The sequence below is a fragment of the Nerophis lumbriciformis genome, linkage group LG04 (assembly GCF_033978685.3).
Source record: "Nerophis lumbriciformis linkage group LG04, RoL_Nlum_v2.1, whole genome shotgun sequence".
NCBI classification, from domain to species: Eukaryota; Metazoa; Chordata; class Actinopteri; order Syngnathiformes; family Syngnathidae; genus Nerophis; species Nerophis lumbriciformis.
Genome location: NC_084551.2, coordinates 5,208,026 through 5,230,000, shown reverse-complemented (window position 1 = coordinate 5,230,000; position 21,975 = coordinate 5,208,026). Strand labels below are relative to the sequence as shown.

The following is a 21,975-nucleotide window of genomic DNA, read 5'->3' as shown; positions in this document are numbered from 1 at the left end:
TTTTCAAATGGAGAAGAAAAAAAGTTCCTCCTTTCTGTCTAATACCACATGAAAGTGGTTGGTTTTTGCCATCTTATTTGTCCAGCTTCCATATTCGTTTTTATACACTTTACAAGAAATACATTGGCGGCAAACTCCGTAGCTTGCTAGCTTGTTTGCGCTGGCTTTCGGAGACTCTTATTTTGAAAGCGCAGGCGCAATGGAGCGGCACTTTTATTGTGAAGACAGGAACTGTGCAGTCAGTCTTTAGGCTTTTGACGGGATGTACGGTTGAAATAAAAAAGGGTATTTTTTCCTTCACACTTTTGATTGATTGATTGGAACTTTTATTAGTAGATTGCACAGTACAGTACATATTCCGTACAATTGACCACTAAATGGTAACACCCGAATAAGTTTTTCAACTTGTTTAAGTCAGGTCATGTGACCCCTGGCTCTGTTTGATTGGTCCAACGTCACCAGTGACTGCATCTGATTGGTGGAACGGAGTGCACGTCACCAGTGACTGTATTTGTTGAAACGCAGGCACTATGAAGGTCTGTCTGACAGACCAAAACAAACAAAGCGTGCATTAACAGATGGATAAAAATTAGTAGCGAGTAGCGAGCTGAATGTAGATAAAAGTAGCGGAGTAAAAGTAGCGTTTCTTCTCTATAAATATACTCAAGTAAAAGTAAAAGTATGTTGCATTAAAACTACTCTTAGAAGTACAATTTATCCCAAAAGTTACTCAAGTAGATGTAACGGAGTAAATGTAGCGCGTTACTACCCACCTCTGGACACCCCTGACCTAGAGGGGTCGGATTACTGGCTAAGTATAATGACAAATTTGCTAAATTGGCAACATCCTCCTGTTTTTTTAATTCTCTGGCAGACCAGATGTGTTACGTGTTTTGATCGAAACAGGTACCACCCAATGTAATATAAATATTTTTGTAATGAGCCACATTTTCTCTCACATATTTGTAATTTCTGCATACATTTATACTGTAATTTAAACACTGGTCCTTGTTTTTCATCCATGTAGCGTTCACCTTTGAGCTTAAACCGAACTGCAAGTGGAGAGATTGGTCGCTGTTTGACGCACACCAGGGTTCGGATGTCAGCAATGCAAACACCCGAGTTCCTTTTAACCGACCCAAACATGACATGTGTGAAGCAACAGTTCGGTCCAGTTTGAGATGCAGAAGGGACACCGTTTTTTTGCCATGGTGTACAAACCGGAGGATTGATTTGATTACACTGGCAGTGCTGGAAGAGACTGGTGTTGGAGATAACATACCTGCCAACTACTCCGGTTTTCCCGTAATTAGTACGGTTTTCATCAACCTATTCCGGGTTACGGTTGCAGTGATAAAAAATACGGTTTTTCATTAATTAAAAAAAAAATTTTTTTTTAAGTTTTATTCACGAAATCGCGTAACAACAATGATAATCGACACTGCTTCCCGTAACTTCCTGTCGAGCCATTCCGAATGCCATCCATCCATCCATCCATCCATCTTCTTCCGCTTATCCGAGGTCGGGTCGCGGGGGCAGCAGCCTAAGCAGGGAAGCCCAGACTTCCCTCTCCCCAGCCACTTCGTCCAGCTCTTCCCGTGGGACCCCGAGGCGTTCCCAGGCCAGCCGGGAGACATAGTCTTCCCAACGTGTCCTGGGTCTTCCCCGCGGCCTCCTACCGGTCGGACATGCCCTAAACACCTCCCTAGGGAGGCGTTCGGGTGGCATCCTGACCAGATGCCCGAACCACCTCATCTGGCTCCTCTCGATGTGGAGGAGCAGCGGCTTTACTTTGAGCTCCTCCCGGATGGCAGAGCTTCTCACCCTATCTCTAAGGGAGAGCCCCGCCACCCGGCGGAGGAAACTCATTTCGGCCGCTTGTACCCGTGATCTTGTCCTTTCGGTCATAACCCAAAGCTCATGACCATAGGTGAGGATGGGAACATAGATCGACCGGTAAATTGAGAGCTTTGCCTTCCGGCTCAGCTCCTTCTTCACCACAACGGATCGATACAGCGTCCGCATTACTGAAGACGCCGCACCGATCCGCCTGTCGATCTCACGATCCACCGAATGCCATGCGCGAGACTATTTATAGCACCGCTGCCAAGCATGAGGCACCTGTTGCCCATTGTTTCCAAACGAGCGAACGATCATGGAATCAGCCGGAGAAAAATCGCAAACGAGTCTTAAACCGAAAAGAAAACTGCTGTCATTCCGTGAAGAATATTCAAAAGCCTATCCGGGAATAATTATCCGTTCCAAAAAGGGTGAAAACTACGCGAATTGCACCTTGTGCAGACAAGATTTTTCGATCGGACACGGAGGAATTAGCGATGTAAAAGACCACGTTGGGACAAAAAAAACACAAGTCTAATGCCGTTGCTAGCGATACAAGTGGAAAACTTTGGATTTTAGCCACAAAAAGGTAATGACACCAATGTTATCTATTGGAATTGTTTAGTACTGTTATACTGTTAAAAGTGTTTATACTATTTATGCTTTCAAGTCCAAGTTGAAGAAATCTTGTTAAATGTTGACAGCATAACTACCAAAATACAGAAGTATGTCCTTAATATTTTTGCAGTGCTATTTCTGTTGAAAAGTTAAAATGATTACATTAGAGATGTGATGTGCCACTTTTCAAGTGTCTGATGGCTTAAATTAATTTTCATTAATTTTTCATATTTTGAATTCTTTTGAAAGGCTTACAAAAAAACGACATTTGAATTGTAATTCCATGCTATTGACAGGACTATTAATTTTAATGAAGTTAGCTTACCATGTTTACAGTATGATAATTGTGATAGAAATGTGAATTTTAGGCACAGAATATATTTTACAATTGAACAAGGCAGTAGATTATACAAGCTTGGACAGAAAGTTAATAATGACACCAATTTTTTTTTTTAATGGAATTGTTTAGTACTGTTTTACCATTTGTTTACTGTAAAAAGTGTTTATACTGTTTATACTTTCAATCAACAAATTGAAGTCTTGTGAAAGGTTGACAGGATAACTGGCATTAACTGTCAAAATAATTTCAAACTATTGAAGTTAGCTTACAGAATAAACATGTCAATCAACCCATATGATTTTTGCTGTAATATTTTTGTTTTGAAAAGTCACTGTGACTGATAGAAAAGTGATGGTTTTAGCAACATTTTAACCTGTCTGAATGCTAATAATCATTTTGCGTCGGGGGGGCGAAGCTGAACCCCCCACCAGGACTTTGTCCTGGACCTACCGGGGCCTGCGGCCCCTGGACCCTGGCTACTAGGTTTTTCTGATTTCAAAAGTTGGCAGGTATGAGATAAGATGAGCATGGAAGGCAGCGACAAGCTCTATTACAATAATGGTAGAAAGCCCAGAACCTCAAGGAAATCAGGGGTATTGAGGGGAACAGGTATTGAGAGCAAGAAGGAAAATCCCTGCTAAGCGAAGGAGGCCCAAGTGGGAGGAGGGAGCTTTTGATAATGTAAGACTGAGGGGGCAAATCTGAGCGGAGAAGTATGAAAAGGGACTATGAAGTGGAACAAATTATACTGTTCCAGGCGCTGAATTGAAAAATTACGATTGGCAGTAAGGGGGAAGAGAACGAACATATAAATAAGCCACATAAAAAAAAAATATATATATATATAGAAAAATCTTGACAGAAGAAGATGCGGGGAAAACAAGGCGGGAAAAGACCCGGCGGTCAAATCAAGTTGACATTATTGGTCTGATCAGCAAAGCGTGGAAGCGTTGCACTATATCACCTAGATGAGTCCCCATTTCCCGCTAATGGCCACACTCTCCAGCAGGGCGATATATAAGGAACGCCCATCCTGGTGTTAGCGGCGTAATGGAAGGTGGAATATTACACATCTTTAAGAGTGATGGCAAATCTTGAAAGGTGTTATTTGTACACATTTGAACAAGCTGTCCTTTCTGTCTTGTAATGATACTTTGCATCTCCTGAGCCAGACATCACATCAGCAGTGTTGTATTGTGTCATTCTCAAGCTGTGGTACTGCTAATACACAGGGTCCATCAAGGGATCAACAAAATGATATTATACATAGGAATGGGTACCTTTTCATATTTGAATCCATACGGTACCAATTTCTGCTGCTTGTTAATCGATACTGGTATGCAACAGTACCAATTGTTGGTAGTTGTGTTTGTGTTAATAGATGTTAACTGTTTAATAATAAAATCTCATTTGTATTTAACTCTTAAAACTGATAATAATAACTGTGCTGTCCAGTTATTCTATCTTATTTTCTTACATGTCTGAGTCTCATTTGCAAGTATTGTAGAGTAAACTTTGCATGCAATTGCAGTTCCCAGACTTAGATGTCAGTATCCTACAAAGTGTGTATACTGTACGTATTGTACTTAGTACGCATCAGTTGTAGTTTTGATTACCAAACTTGTAGGTGTTGAAAATGGCGTGTTATGCTAACATGTCTATGGCATACCCATAGGCATCGAGCTAGCATTTTGAAAAGTGTAGCCTCACTGTAGGTTTGAGCGCCTTTTTGCTTTGTTGACATGGAAAATGAAAACATTACCTAAAGGTAGCTCGGCTGAGTCCGCTCTGAGTGCTTGTTTCTGCGCAAAGTGCTTAAAGGGGAACATTATCACCAGACCTATGTAAGCGTCAATATATACCTTGATGTTGCAGAAAAAAGACCATATATTTTTTTAACCGATTTCCGAACTCTAAATGGGTGAATTTTGGCGAATTAAACGCCTTTCTAGTATTCGCTCTCGGAGCAATGACGTCACATCGGGAAGCAATTCGCCATTTTCTCAAACACCGAGTCAAATCAGCTCTGTTATTTTCCGTTTTTTTCGACTGTTTTCCGTACCTTGGAGACATCATGCCTCGTCGGTGTGTTGTCGGAGGGTGTAACAACACGAACAGGGACGGATTCAAGTTGCACCAGTGGCCCAAAGATGCGAAAGTGGCAAGAAATTGGACGTTTGTTCCGCACACTTTACCGACGAAAGCTATGCTACGACAGAGATGGCAAGAATGTGTGGATATCCTGCGACACTCAAAGCAGATGCATTTCCAACGATAAAGTCAAAGAAATCTGCCGCCAGACCCCCATTGAATCTGCCGGAGTGTGTGAGCAATTCAGGGACAAAGGACCTCGGTAGCACGGCAAGCAATGGCGGCAGTTTGTTCCCGCAGACGAGCGAGCTAAACCCCCTGGATGTCTTGGCTCACACCGTCCCTTATGCCACCGAAGATGATCAAGAGAAGAATATCGACCCTAGCTTCCCTGGCCTGCTGACATGAGGGTATGTCTACAGAATATATTAATTGATGAAAACTGGGCTGTCTGCACTCTCAAAGTGCATGTTGTTGCCAAATGTATTTCATATGCTGTAAACCTAGTTCATAGTTGTTAGTTTCCTTTAATGCCAAACAAACACATACCAATCGTTGGTTAGTGTAACGACGTGGTCGCATCGTGATGCGGGTGTGTTCTCCCAGGGATGCAGACGGCTTCGGACACAGCTTGCAGGTAGGAATATGATTTATTTAAAATGTAAATCATACGAAGAATAAACAAAAGACATGCACGTAGAACAAAAGGCAAAAACAAAAGGACTAGCGTGGGAGCTAGCAGGCAAAATGGCATAGCGTGAAAAGCTAGCGGGAATCAAAGTTGTCGTTATCTGTTGTATGGGAACAAACTAGGAAGCCAGACCGAGTGAGGCCAGGGCAAAGACTAAATAGCCCTCTGATTAGTGCCCGGGCAACAGGTGCGCGTCCCGAACACTAACCAGAGGCAGGTGAATGTAATCAGTTGACATGGCAACTGAACACAAACAAAATCAAGGTGCTGAAAACATGTGACTCAAACATAAACAAACTATGATCCGGGCAGCGGATCGTAACAGTTAGAAGGCTTTCCCCCGTGTCGCTGGCTGTCGTGTCGTTTTCGTCGGTTTCGCTTGCATACGGTTCAAACCGATATGGCTCAATAGCTTCAGTTTGTTCTTCAATTTCGTTTTCGCTACCTGCCTCCACACTACAACCATCCGTTTCAATACATGCGTAATCTGTTGAATCGCTTAAGCCGCTGAAATCCGAGTCTGAATCCGAGCTAATGTCGCTATAGCTTGCTGTTCTATCCGCCATGTTTGTTTGTGTTGGCTTCACTATGTGACGTCACAGGAAAATGGACGGGTGTATATAACGATGGTTAAAATCAGGCACTTTGAAGCTTTTTTTAGGGATATTGCGTGATGGGTAAAATTTTGAAAAAAACTTCGAAAAATAAAATAAGCCACTGGGAACTGATTTTCTGGAATTGTGATAATGTTCCCCTTTAAGCCGGTGCCGAGTCTGCAACCGGACATGACGTCACGTGCAACAAAGGTATCGAAATATGGTATCGTCTGATTTTAAGTGAACTGATACCTGGTAGAAACGACGGAATTCATTCGGTACCCACCCCTAATTATAGAAATGTGAAAAAATTGTTCAAATACAGACTTATTAAGTCAATATTTTCTGAATTCAAATTCAACGCCTCACCTACTTTACACCAACGTGATTGTGTGGTCTTTATCACATGTCCATACATACATTTTCTGTACCACCTATCCTGTTCACAAGTGGAGCTACGTGAACCACGATCTTGGCAAATGAACCCCCTTCGTAATACATGACATATAACACTGTTTCGTATAAAATCCTACTAAATTCCTGCAAGAACAAAACTTCAATGGCCTGGCAGATTAGTTTGTAGGCCCCACCTATACTTGTCTGAGCTCTGATTGAGTCCCAAAAATCCTCAAAGTCCATATAAAGTGAGTAATTGGTGGTTTGAAAAAGAAACTACAGCTGCCCATAATCCTGCGCAGGATCAAATCCGGTCTTGAAAACAGGCGAGGACGTCATCCTCGCGCTTAGCTTGTAGTGGTCAGCTGGTGTAAGAGATGGAAGTTTAAAGAAAGGGCTGAAGTTGTGACCCAAACGAGATCCAGAAGATTTAGCAAAGCTCAGCTGCGTGCAGTGGTGTCTGCTCAATGACTGCAAGGGAGGCTGAACTTCCCCTTTAAAGTCCATGAAATAATCGGTCAAATAAACATTGTTAAATGGGAACATTATCACAATTTCAGAAGGGTTAAAACCATTAAAAATCAGTTCCCAGTGGATTATTTTATTTTTCGAAGTTTTTTTCAAAATTTTACCCATCACGCAATATCCCTAAAAAAAGCTTCAAAGTGCCTGATTTTAACCATCGTTATATACACTCGTCCATTTTCCTGTGACGTCACATAGTGAAGCCAACACAAACAAACATGGCGGATAGAACAGCAAGCTATAGCGACATTAGCTCGGATTCAGACTCGGATTTCAGCGGCTTAAGCGATTCAACAGATTACGCATGTATTGAAACGGATGGTTGTAGTGTGGAGGCAGGTAGCGAAAATGAAATTGAAGAAGAAACTGAAGCTATTGAGCCATATCGGTTTGAACCGTATGCAAGCGAAACCGACGAAAACGACACGACAGCCAGCGACACGGGAGAAAGCGAGGACGAATTCGGCGATCGCCTTCTAACCAACGATTGGTATGTGTTTGTTTGGCATTAAAGGAAACTAACAACTATGAACTAGGTTTACAGCATATGAAATACATTTGGCAACAACATGCACTTTGAGAGTGCAGACAGCCCAATTTTCATCAATTAATATATTCTGTAGACATACCCTCATCCGCGCTCTTTTCCTGAAAGCTGATCTGTCCAGTTTTGGAGTTGATGTCAGCAGGCCAGGGAAGCTAGGGTCGATATTCTTGTCTTGATCATCTTCAGTGGCATAAGGGACGGTGTGAGCCAAGACATCCAGGGGGTTTAGCTCGCTCGTCTGCGGGAACAAACTGCCGCCATTGCTTGCCGTACTACCGAGGTCCTTTGTCCCTGAATTGCTCACACACTCCGGCAGATTCAATGGGGGTCTGGCGGCAGATTTCTTTGACTTTATCGTTGGAAATGCATCTGCTTTGAGTGTCGCAGGATATCCACACATTCTTGCCATCTCTGTCGTAGCATAGCTTTCGTCGGTAAAGTGTGCGGAACAAACGTCCAATTTCTTGCCACTTTCGCATCTTTGGGCCACTGGTGCAACTTGAATCCGTCCCTGTTCGTGTTGTTACACCCTCCGACAACACACCGACGAGGCATGATGTCTCCAAGGTACGGAAAACAGTTGAAAAAACGGAAAATAACAGAGCTGATTTAACTCGGTGTTTGAGAAAATGGCGGATTGCTTCCCGATGTGACGTCACCTTGTGACGTCATCGCTCCGAGAGCGAATAATAGAAAGGCGTTTAATTCGCCAAAATTCACCCATTTAGAGTTCGGAAATCGGTTAAAAAAATACATGGTCTTTTTTCTGCAACATCAAGGTATACAGGTAAAAGCCAGTAAATTAGAATATTTTGAAAAACTTGATTTATTTCAGTAATTGCATTCAAAAGGTGTAACTTGTACATTATATTTATTCATTGCACACAGACTGATGCATTCAAATGTTTATTTCATTTAATTTTGATGATTTGAAGTGGCAACAAATGAAAATCCAAAATTCCGTGTGTCACAAAATTAGAATATTACTTAAGGCTAATACAAAAAAGGGATTTTTAGAAATGTTGGCCAACTGAAAAGTATGAAAATGAAAAATATGAGCATGTACAATACTTGGTTGGAGCTCCTTTTGCCTCAATTACTGCGTTAATGCGGCGTGGCATGGAGTTGATGAGTTTCTGCCACTGCTCAGGTGTTCTGAGAGCCCAGGTTGCTCTGATAGTGGCCTTCAACTCTTCTGCGTTTTTGGGTCTGGCATTCTGCATCTTCCTTTTCACAATACCCCACAGATTTTCTATGGGGCTAAGGTCAGGGGAGTTGGCGGGCCAATTTAGAACAGAAATACCATGGTCCGTAAACCAGGCACGGGTAGATTTTGCGCTGTGTGCAGGCGCCAAGTCCTGTTGGAACTTGAAATCTCCATCTCCATAGAGCAGGTCAGCAGCAGGAAGCATGAAGTGCTCTAAAACTTGCTGGTAGACGGCTGTGTTGACCCTGGATCTCAGGAAACAGAGTGGACCGACACCAGCTGGACTGCTGCTGAGTGGTCCAAAGTCATGTTTTCTGACGAAAGCAAATTTTGCATTTCCTTTGGAAATCGAGGTCCCAGAGTCTGGAGGAAGACAGGAGAGGCACAGGATCCACGTTGCCTGAAGTCTAGTGTAAGGTTTCCACCATCACTGATGGTTTGGGGTGCCATGTCATCTGCTGGTGTCGGTCCACTCTGTTTCCTGAGATCCAGGGTCAACGCAGCCGTCTACCAGCAAGTTTTAGAGCACTTCATGCTTCCTGCTGCTGACCTGCTCTATGGAGATGGAGATTTCAAGTTCCAACAGGACTTGGCGCCTGCACACAGCGCAAAATCTACCCGTGCCTGGTTTACGGACCATGGTATTTCTGTTCTAAATTGGCCCGCCAACTCCCCTGACCTTAGCCCCATAGAAAATCTGTGGGGTATTGTGAAAAGGAAGATGCAGAATGCCAGACCCAAAAACGCAGAAGAGTTGAAGGCCACTATCAGAGCAACCTGGGCTCTCATAACACCTGAGCAGTGCCAGAAACTCATCGACTCCATGCCACGCCGCATTAACGCAGTAATTGAGGCAAAAGGAGCTCCAACCAAGTATTGAGTATTGTACATGCTCATATTTTTCATTTTCATACTTTTCAGTTGGCCAACATTTCTAAAAATCCCTTTTTTGTATTAGCCTTAAGTAATATTCTAATTTTGTGACACACGGAATTTTGGATTTTCATTTGTTGCCACTTCAAATCATCAAAATTAAATGAAATAAACATTTGAATGCATCAGTCTGTGTGCAATGAATAAATATAATGTACAAGTTACATCTTTTGAATGCAATTACTGAAATAAATCAAGTTTTTCAAAATATTCTAATTTACTGGCTTTTACCTGTATATTGACGCTTACATAGGTCTGGTGATAATGTTCCCCTTTAAACTTAATTGTGCTAGACTGAGTATGTTGAACATAAATCTGATGTTGAGTGAGTTTGCTCTTCCCTCCGCCTGACCATACTCTAAAATGTGGCTGAATCTCTGTTTGATTGACAGAGAAATAAGCGAATCGGCGATCTTGAAATATAAACCATCCATCCATTTTCTATCGCTTGTCCCTTTCGGGGTCGCAAGGGGTGCTGGAGCCTATCCCAGCCGCATTTGGGCGGAAGGCGGGGTACACCCTGGACAAGTCGCCACCTCATCACAGGGCCAACACAGATAGACAGACAACATTCACATTCAGTCAATTTAGTGTTGCCAATCAACCTATCCCCAGGTGCATGTTTTTGAATGTAGCATTTTCCACTTCTCTCATCCTCTCGGTGACATTTTCTTTGTTAAAAAAAAAACGACTTGTGACAAATCCAGCATCTGTTTCTGGTGTTACTGGAGACAGGTGTTGAGAGAGAGAGAGACTGTGACTTCTGTCGCTTTGTAAGTACTGTCCACAACAAGAAGCCCCTCCACCCTCCCACAGCAGTGACAGTGATGAGCTTCCCCCTCCTTGAAAGACCAGCAGCCGCCACTGATTCTGTGGCAGTCCCACCAGAACTCCAGCTAGGACCCTTGCAACCTCAAATCAAGGAAAAGTCTCTTTCAGCACTTGCACTGATTCTGCAGATTTCAAGAACTGCTTATCCATGTTTCATGTAGTAGTGAAGGACATCGGTAAGATGCTGCCCCCTAACTTAACATTAAACCAACCTCCAACATCAACAACAACCCTAATCCATCAAAGCAGGGGTGCCCATTACGTCGATCGCCAGCTACCGGGCGATCGTGGAGGGTGTGTCAGTCCATCGAAATAGACCTAAAAATTAGCGATCATCAATCTTCACTAAGACGTCACTTTCGTCTAGGGATGTCCGATAATATCGGACTGCCGATATATGCTTTAAAATGTAATATCGGAAATTATCAGTATCGGTTTCAAAATTATCGGTATCAGTTTCAAAAAGTTTATGACTTTTTAAAACGCCGCTGTGTACCGTATTTTCCGCACCATAAGCCGCCCTGGGTTATAAGCCGCGCCTTCAATGAACGGCATATTTCAAAACTTTGTCCACCTATAAGCCGCCCCGTGTTATAAGCCGCATCTAACTGCGCTAAAGGAATGTCAAAAAAACAGTCAGATAGGTCAGTCAAACTTTAATAATATATTAAAAACCAGCGTGATGTGGGCGCGCATGGAGTCGTATATCAACATGGACGGAGCTGCGTGAAAAAAGCCACCCGGCCTCTTCGCGTAAACTTCCCTTAACCACTCGCTCATCTTTTCTTCATCCATCCATCCCTTCGAGTTAGCTTTTATGATGACGCCGGCTGGAAAGGTCTCTTTTGGCAAGGTCTTCCTTTTGAATATCACCATGGGTGGAAGTTTCTGGCCATTAGCATGGCAAGCTAGAACCACAGTGAAGGATAACTTCTCATTCCCTGTGGTGCGAATATTCACCGTACGTGCTCCCGTTGTATCCACAGTGCGGTTCACAGGAATATCAAAAGTCAGTGGAACCTCGTCCATGTTGATAATGTTCTCTGGCCGGATCTTTTTTTCAGCTATCTTGTTTTTACAATATGCACGGAAAGTAGCCAGCTTTTCTTGAAAGTCTTTAGGCAGTTGCTGTGAAATAGTAGTCCGTGTGCGGATGGAGAGATTGCGTCTTTTCATGAACCGGAAACCTGTCGCTTAGTAGGAGCCATTTTGTGGTCTTTACAGATGTAAACACACAAAGGAAATGAAACGTAATATCCGCGCGCTTCTTCTTCTTCTACGGGGGCGGGTGGTTGCTTACAGTAGAAGAAGAAGCGCTTCCTCTTCTATGGGGGCGGGTGCTTACCTTGGCGGTTGCTTGCGTAGAAAAAGAAGCACTTCCTGTTCTACGGGGAAAAAAGATGGCGGCTGTTTACCGTAGTTGCGAGACCGAAACTTTATGAAAATGAATCTTAATATTAATCCATATATAAAGCGCACCGGGTTATAAGCCGCACTGTCAGCTTTTGAGTAAATTTGTGGTTTTTAGGTGCGGCTAATAGTGCGGAAAATACGGTACACGGACGTAGGGCGAAGTACAGAGCACCAATGAACCTTGAAGGCACTGTCTTTACGTGCCGGCCCAATCACATAATATCTACGGCTTTTCACACACTCACAAGTGACTGCAAGGCATACTTGATCAACAGCCACACAGGTCACACTGAGGGTGGCCGTATAAACAACTTTAACATTGTTACAAATATGCGCCACACTGTGAACCCACACCAAACAAGAATGACAAACACATTTCGGGAGAACATCCGCACCGTAACACAACATAAACACAACAGAACAAATACCCAGAACCCCTTGCAGCACTAACTCTTCCGGGACGCTACAATATACACCCACTGTTACCCCCACCACTTCAACCCCGTCCCCCCCTAACTCCGCCTACCTCAACCTCCTCATGCTCTCTCAGGGAGAGCATGTCCCAAATTCCAAGCTGCTGTTTTGAGGCATGTTAAAAAAAAAGAATGCACTTTGTGACTTCAATAATAAATATGGCAGTGCCATGTTGGCATTTTTTTCCATAACTTGAGTTGATTTATTTTGGAAAACCTTGTTACATTGTTTAATGCATCCAGCGGGGCATCACAACAAAATTAGGCATAATAATGTGTTAATTCCACGACTGTATATATCGGTATCGGTTGATATTGGCATCGGTAATTAAGAGTTGGACAATATCGGCAAAAAAGCCATTATCGGACATCTCTACTTTCGTCACTTGATTGACATTCACGGCACCCGAGGGTCTTGTGAGATGACGCTGGCTGCTGCCAGATCATTATTAAGAAAAAACGACGGACAGGAAGGCGAGAAACACTTTTTTATTTCAACAGACTGTCGCGCCGTACCTGCTGTCAAAACTCTAAAGTACACTTCCTGTCTTCACAATAAAAGCCCTGCTTCATCCTGCCTGCGCTAACAAAATAAGAGTCTCAGAAAGCTAGCAAGCTACGGAGTTTGCCGCCAATGTATTTCTTGTAAAGTGTATAAAAAGGAGTACGGAAGCTGGACAAATAAGATGCTAAAAAACAACCACTTTTATGTGATATTGGACAGAAAAGAGGACTTTTTTTCTCCTCCATTCGAAAATGTGGACGTTATCATCACTACTGTCTGATTCCAATCAATGCAAGTCATCAGAATCAGGTAATACACCAACTTATATTCTTGTCTTCATGAAAGAAAGGAATCTATATGTGTTAAACATGCTTGTATTATCTTTAAACACCTTTAACTTGTTAACAAAAAAACGTCTCTTTCATGAATAAATACATATAAATTATATATATGAATGAAGTAGATCCCCTCGACTTGGTCAATTGAAAAGTTAGCCCTAAATCAGTGGTTCTTAACCTGGGTTCCATCGAACCCTAGGGGTTCGGTGAGTCGGCCTCAGGGGTTCGGCGGAGGTCAAAACACACCCGACTCATCGTGTAAATACAAACTTCTCCCTATCGGTGTATTACGGATACGGCAACAGCTGACTGATTTGCAGGTGTGTAATTTGTTGTGAGTTTATGCACTGTGTTGGTTTTGTTGTTTGAACAAGGTGATGTTCATGCACGGTTCATTTTGTGCACCAGTAATAAAACATGGTAACACTTTAGTATGGGGAACATATTCACCATTAATTAGTTGCTTATTAACATGCAAATTAGTAACATATTGGCTCTTAACTAGTCATTATTAAGTACTTATTAATGCCTTATTCGCATACTTGCCAACCCTCCCGGATTTTCCGGGAGACTCCCGAAATTCAACGCCTCTCCCGAAAACCTCCCGGGACAAATTTTCTCCCGAAAATCTCCCGAAATTCAGGCGGAGCTGGAGGCCACGCCCCCTCCAGCTCCATGCGGACCTGAGTGACGTGTTGACAGCCTGTTCACACGTCTGCTTTCCCACAATAGAAACAGCTAATGATCGAGGGCTAGTTCTTGGTTTCTTATGTGGGTTTATTGTTAGGCAGTTTCATTAACGTCCTCCCAGCGCGGTAACAACACACAACAACAGCAGTCACGGTTTATTCTACCGTAAAGCAGTTCGTCTGCCGTAAACAGCAATGTTGTGACACTTTTAAACAGGACAATACTGCCATCTACTGTACATGCATATGTGACCCACCCATAATGTGTCACATTTTTGTGTTGATTTATTTATTTTATTTTGTGGTTTGAATTCGTTTTTGGAGCTGTCATTACACATTTATCAGTATTCACATTGGTCAGTAGGGGGCAGTAGGGCGTTTCTTCCCAATTGAATGCTATCACCTGCAGACCGGAAGTGTCTTGTCATTCTGATGAGCGCGACCAGTCTGTGAACAATTGAAACGTCCTGTGTGCTTTTTCCTCCTGTATAACAGGTTAGTTTTGGTGAATCAACTCACTGAATAATATCCATGTGATCTTTATAAGTTTAAGTACACATTCTGATGGTGGAGCCTAACTCTAAAGTGTTTGTGAGTTGTAGTTTGTATTTGTGAATGAATCCAGTGCACAGCTGCAGTAATCAATACAAAATGGCGACGTGAGTACGCAATGTTTATATAGGAACTTCTGATCCTAATTCAGACTCCCAAATTAGAGCTCCCGTTTTCTTATTGATTTTATAATGTATATTTGTATAATGTGTGTGTTCTGAAATAGTGACAGAGAATAGAACAAGGATGGACAATTCAACCCTTAACTCAACAATGAGTAGATGAGTGTTATGTGTGTGTATATGTGTAAATAAATGAACACTGAAATTCAAGTATTTCTTTCATATATATATATATATATATATATATATATATATATATATATATATATATATATATATACAGCTAGAATTCACTGAAAGTCAAGTATTTCTTGTATGTATATCTTAACCACGCCCCCACCTACCGAAATCGGAGGTCTCAAGGTTGGCAAGTATGCTTATTCGGCCTTATTATAACCCTGACCCTAACCCTAACCAAATAACTATAAATTAAGTCTTTGTTACTTAGAATATGTTCCCCATACTAAAGTGTTACCAAAAACATATAACTTTGTCTTGAATTTGAAAAAAATATATATTTTATTTTTCACTAAAGAAGGGTTTGGTGAATGCGCATATGAAACTGGTGGGGTTCGGTACCTCCAACAATGTTAAGAACCACTGCTCTAAATGCAATAAAGGACACAACTTTAACAAGTACCAATTGTGAAACTTGCAGACAGAAACTAGAGTAATACCTTTTTTGTTTTGCAATCTTTTAACGCACGTTCCATGAACCCCATCATCAATTGCTGAAAGAACACACCTGTCTTGTGTACACACTGAAATAAGCCCGGAGCAACTGTTAGATACTGCAGTGTCTCTGTTGCTTTAACCGGTGATTGCTCTTTTACTACAAACTCCATAAAAACAGAACGACAGTAAAAAACAAACAAAAAAAAAACCAGTCACGTTCTCATAAAGCAGGGGTCGGCAACCTTTACCAGTCAAAGAGCCACTTTGATCAGTTTCACAAATTACACAAAACAATGGGAGCCGCAAAAAAATTTTGAAATTTAAAATGAAATAACACTGCATACAAAGTATTTTTTTTGTTTTGTACTATGTATAAACCAGGGGTCTCAGACACGCCGCTCACATCTTAATACGGAATTTGAATGCTGGTGCGGCACGTGGGTTTTATATGACTGGCGATTGTCAGCGTCATGCGTGCCGAGATGGTACAGCAAATAGCACCCACTACAACCAGCGTGCCTGGTCAGCCACACGTAAGTGACAGCAAGGCATACTTGGTCAACAACCACACAGGCTACACTGACGGTGGCGGTATAAAAAAAACTTTAACACTCTTACTAATAATGCGCCACACTGTGAACCCACACCAAACAAGAATGACAAACACATTTCGGGAGAACATCTGCATCTTCTGCTTGCACACGTACGTGACAGCAATGCATACTTAGTCAACAGCCACACAAGTTACACTGACGGTGACCATATAAAACAACTTTAACACTCTTACTAATAATGCGCCACACTGTGAACCCACACCAAACAAGAATGACAAACACATTTCGGGAGAACATCTGCATCTTCTGCTTGCTCACGTAGGTGACAACAAGGCATACTTGGTCAACAACCACACAGGCTACACTGACGGCGGCGGTATAAAAAAAACTTTAACACTCTTACTAATAATGCGCCACACTGTGAACCCACACCAAACAAGAATGACAAACACATTTCGGGAGAACATCTGCATCTTCTGCTTGCACACGTACGTGACAGCAATGCATACTTAGTCAACAGCCACACAAGTTACACTGACGGTGACCATATAAAACAACTTTAACACTCTTACTAATAATGCGCCACACTGTGAACCCACACCAAACAAGAATGACAAACACATTTCGGAAGAACATCTGCATCTTCTGCTTGCACACGTACGTGACAGCAATGCATACTTAGTCAACAGCCACACAAGTTACACTGACGGTGACCATATAAAACAACTTTAACACTCTTACTAATAATGCGCCACACTATGAACCCACACCAAACAAGAATGACAAACACATTTCGGAAGAACATCTGCATCTTCTGCTTGCACACGTACGTGACAGCAATGCATACTTAGTCAACAGCCACACAAGTTACACTGACGGTGACCATATAAAACAACTTTAACACTCTTACTAATAATGCGCCACACTGTGAACCCACACCAAACAAGAATGACAAACACATTTCGGGAGAACATCTGCATCTTCTGCTTGCTCACGTAGGTGACAACAAGCATACTTGGTCAACAACCACACAGGCTACACTGACGGTGGCGGTATAAAAAAAACTTTAACACTCTTACTGATAATGCGCCACACTGTGAACCCACACCAAACAAGAATGACAAACACATTTCGGAAGAACATCTGCATCTTCTGCTTGCACACGTACGTGACAGCAATGCATACTTAGTCAACAGCCACACAAGTTACACTGACGGTGACCATATAAAACAACTTTAACACTCTTACTAATAATGCGCCACACTATGAACCCACACCAAACAAGAATGACAAACACATTTCGGGAGAACATCTGCACCGTAACACAACATAAACACAACAGAACACATACCCAGAATCCCATGCAGCCCTAACTCTTCCGGGATACATTATACACCCCCGCTACCAAACCCCGCCCACCTCAACCGACGCACTGAGAGGGGGGGTTGATGTGTGAGGGAGCAGGGTTGGGGTGGGGGCGGGGTTTGGTGGTAGCAGGGGTGTATAATGTAGCCCGGAAGAGTCAGGGCTGCATGGGATTCTGGGTATTTGTCCTGTTGTGTTTATGTTGTGTTACGGTGCAGATGTTCTCCCGGAATGTGTTTGTCATTCTTGTTTGGTGTGAGTTCACGGTGTGGCACATTATTAGTAAGAGTGTTAAAGTTGTTTTATATGGTCACCGTCAGTGTAACCTGTGTGGCTGTTGACTAAGTATGCATTGCTGTCACGTACGTGTGCAAGCAGAAGATGCAGATGTTCTCCCGAAATGTGTTTGTCATTCTTGTTTGGTGTGGGTTCACAGTGTGGCGCATTATTAGTAAGAGTGTTAAAGTTGTTTTATATGGTCACCGTCAGTGTAACCTGTGTGGCTGTTGACTAAGTATGCCTTGCTGTCACGTACGTGTGCAAGCAGAAGATGCAGATGTTCTCCCGAAATGTGTTTGTCATTCTTGTTTGGTGTGAGCTCACAGTGTGGCGCATTATTAGTAAGAGTGTTAAAGTTGTTTTATATGGTCACCGTCAGTGTAACCTGTGTGGCTGTTGACTAAGTATGCATTGCTGTCACGTACGTGTGCAAGCAGAAGATGCAGATGTTCTCCCGAAATGTGTTTGTCATTCTTGTTTGGTGTGGGTTCACAGTGTGGCGCATTATTAGTAAGAGTGTTAAAGTTGTTTTATATGGTCACCGTCAGTGTAACCTGTGTGGCTGTTGACTAAGTATGCCTTGCTGTCACGTACGTGTGCAAGCAGAAGATGCAGATGTTCTCCCGAAATGTGTTTGTCATTCTTGTTTGGTGTGAGCTCACAGTGTGGCGCATTATTAGTAAGAGTGTTAAAGTTGTTTTATATGGTCACCGTCAGTGTAACCTGTGTGGCTGTTGACTAAGTATGCATTGCTGTCACGTACGTGTGCAAGCAGAAGATGCATACTGTATAACAAGTAGTTGGGCTGGCACACTATTAATACAGATTGTAGAGGGCGTCAAATGTTGTACCATCATGGCACGCCCTTATTATAGATGTTAAGGGTGAAAATCGGTGAATATTAATCCCGGGAGTTTTCCGCGAGAGCCACTGAATTCCGGTAGTCTCACGGGAAAATCGGGGGGTTCGGCAAGTAAGCTGCTGAGCCGCATCAGAGCGATCAAAGAGCCGCGGGTTGCCGACCCCTGTCATAAACAAAGAAGGACTTCCTACCAGAGTTTGGCGGTGATGATGATTGCAGTCAGGATGAGCAGCGAGGAGATGGTCACAGTGACGTAGAACTGAGGGTCCACTGTCACACACACACACACACACACACACACACAGAGAGTATTACCGTGTATAATTGGACTTAGAGGAAAGGAGACAAATCAATGGAGACGGGTCAAATTGGACGTGTGATTACGACGCCAGCCTCCAACTCCACAACAGAAATCCCGTCGTGACGGCAACCAGTTCCTCGCCGTGAGTGATGCCAACTTTATGAGGCTTTCCAGGCAACGGACGCGGCTGACTGCGCTCAGCGAGACGTCAGCCTTCACCCGGGTGACAGCTAATTCCCGGGAAGACTCCTGGCAGTAAAGTGCCCTTTTTTTTTTTTTTTGTAATTTTTATTTTTACGATGCCCACCTTCTTCCTCCAGCTCTGTCCCCTCCGCCTGCGTCCTCCCGTCCTCTTGGCTCCAAGACCCCTCTCGAGGCCGCGTGCTGGCATCGGGTCGGGGCCAGTCCTCGGAGGCGGCCGCGGGAGTGCCGGCCTCTCGCTGGTCCCCTTGCTGGCGCAGGTGCTCCGTTTCCTGGCTGGAGAGGAAGTGGTAGGTCTCGTCCTCCAAGGGCTGCGTGGGTCCCCACACCACCGCCCAGAGAGGGGTGGGCGTCACCTGGGTGGTGACGGACAGCTGGACGGAGAGGGCGTCCACCCGCTCCTCGCCCTCGCCGTCGTCACGGTTACAGGTGGAGGGCTGCGTCGCCAGGGCGACCAGGACGAGGGCAGTCAGTCGTGCGACAGGAGAGACGGAGCTGAGGAAGAAGAGGGAGAAGTTAAAAAAAAAAACTGTCCGCTCCCAAGCGCCGCCTCGGATGATTTGTTGCCCTACCGTCTCTCCATCGCTTCGCCGTGTTCACTGAGACGCCACCACGCCGATCATCTCTGGAAGATAAGACAGACGAAGAGGAGAGGGAGAAAGACGAAGGGGGAGGGTCCGGCTCGCCAGATAACAAGGATAGTGATGGCAGAATTCCAGCTCTAATCTCCTCTAAATGTCCATTGAAGTTTAACGCTCAATTATGCATCACTCGCAACACCTCAACACAAAAAAGTCCACATCCATCACTCACTCCGCTCCGGTCCTCCCAACGCCAGCTCATAAATCATCATCAGCCCAACACCAAGTCCAAATGACACTTTGAGCGGCGCCAGGCAACTTCTCATCTACAACTGCTGCGTAAATGCCAAGCAAAATGTCACTCAAACACACACACACACACACACACACACACACACACACAGGCCGACACGTATCACTCTTCATGCCTACCTCTGGCAACTGGAGAGAGGGAATGAGACAGAGAGTGAGGGGAAAAGAGGGGAGAGCAAGGGAGGAGAAGAGAAAAAAAAAAAAAGCATTGGTTGCCTTAGCGACCGAGACATGTCGAGTCCACCAGAGAGCGAGCGAGCGAGCGAGCGAGGGAGGGGCGACTGAGAGATTTAAATGCTAATTATGTGTGTGTGTTTTTAAAAAGGTTTCAAATTAAACGGGCGTAGAAGAAAGATATGTGACTAACAAAAAGATGATTTCATGGGAAGGGAGGATGAAGAAAAAAAAAGTTGAGGAGGGGTAGAGAGGCAGTCAAATTGAATTTACACTCATTTACATAGATTGCGTGGCACGGCACAGTAGACGGATGGAAGGGGTGAATCCCAGAGGAGCTGCTGGGTTAGACTGGAATTGTTGCTTTTATTTTATTTCAGACATGCTTAGCCAAGTTACATTAAGGAACATCTCGCTTACATCATTCAACATGTCGGAAAAGGAGTAGGAAGAGGCAGTGCGCGTGTCCACTTCCTGTGTTTTGATCAGGGTTGTCAGAGTTAACATTTTTATTCCTGTATTTGATTAGTTAATTATTATTATTTTGCTAAAAAGTTTCATCTATGTATTAACTTTTTTATTCTACAGTATTCTAATAATTTTTTTAACCCTTTTTTTACTCCCCATTAGATGATTAATCTGCGTATGTACACGATTAATGCATTATTTTTGAGATATACTGTATATATATATATATATATATACACATACATACATACATACATATATATGTATATATATATATATAAATATATACACATATATATATATATATATATATATATAAATATATACATATATATATATAAATTTAAAAAATATATATACATCAAAAATAATGCATTAATCGTATATATCAACAAAAATATATATATATAAATATATATAAATAACAGCTACCAACCATTCACGAAACCCAACACAACACTCCAATACGTGCACCATGACAGCAACCACCCACCCACCACCACGAAAAGAATACCTACCGGAATTAATAAAAGGCTATCGATGCTGTCATCTAGCAAAGCTGAATTTGACCAAGCAACCCCCCCCGTACCAAAAAGCCCTTGATGAAAGCGGATACAATTTCACCCTCACCTATGAACCCACGCCAGGAAACCAACCAAAAAAAGAACAGAAAACGAAACGACATCATCTGGTACAACCCCCCATACAGCAAAAACGTCTCAACTAACATTGGACACAAATTCCTCACTCTGATTGACAAACACTTTCCCAAAGACAACACCCTAAGAAAAGTATTCAACAAGAACAACATTAAATTGAGCTACAGCTGTATGAACAATATACGACAAATCATCTCAAACCACAACAAAGCAATTGCAAATGAGCCGTCGGCCCCCAGACAGAGCGACTCCAAAGGCTGTAACTGTCGAAAGAAACCTGATTGCCCTCTCAACGGGGGGTGCTTACAAACATCACTTGTCTACCAATCTAAGGTAATACGCAAGGACATTAACACATCCGACACATATGTAGGATTAACCGAGGGAGAATTCAAAACCAGATGGAACAATCACAAGGCTTCTTTCAGGAACCAAAACCTGCGGAATACCACAGAACTCAGCAAACACATTTGGGACCTCAAAGACAATAATGTTGAATATTCAATAACATGGCAAATTCTTGCATCCAGCACACCTTACAATAGTGGTAATAAAAGATGCAACCTATGCTTGAAAGAGAAACTGTTTATTATTTACCGTCCAGACCTGTCATCCCTCAACAAGCGCAGCGAAATTGTAACAGCATGCCGCCACAGACGGAAACACCTCCTAGGTAACACATGAACCAATCACCACGCCCCTACGCCAGCCTGTACCCACCCACTCTGTGCCCTATATAAACCATGGTATGCGAATGCTCCCATTAAAATCTCCTGATGATTGAGGGAACCCCCTCATGAAACAGGCCTGTAGAGATGAAGTAGTCTTGTGATTTTTT

General features: G+C 43.1%; 1 protein-coding gene across 2 annotated transcripts in view; it reads right to left on the bottom strand.

Annotated features, from left to right (window-relative positions):
- Window positions 1–20,551, bottom strand: part of pianp (PILR alpha associated neural protein) — a 37,649-nt gene extending 17,098 nt beyond the window's left edge. The window contains exons 1-4 of one of the 2 annotated variants that reach the window (XM_072912948.1): window positions 19,957–20,551; window positions 19,516–19,568; window positions 19,050–19,438; window positions 18,633–18,711 (exon numbers count right to left, since the gene is read on the bottom strand). In XM_072912948.1, the coding sequence (XP_072769049.1) occupies window positions 18,633–18,711; window positions 19,050–19,438; window positions 19,516–19,526 (479 nt within the window). In that variant the 5' untranslated portion in view covers window positions 19,527–19,568; window positions 19,957–20,551. Of the gene's footprint in view, window positions 1–18,632; window positions 18,712–19,049; window positions 19,439–19,515 lie in introns of both variants that reach the window. The other variant, XM_061947717.1, reaches the window with a different exon arrangement.
- Between the last annotated feature and the right edge of the window lie 1,424 nt (window positions 20,552–21,975).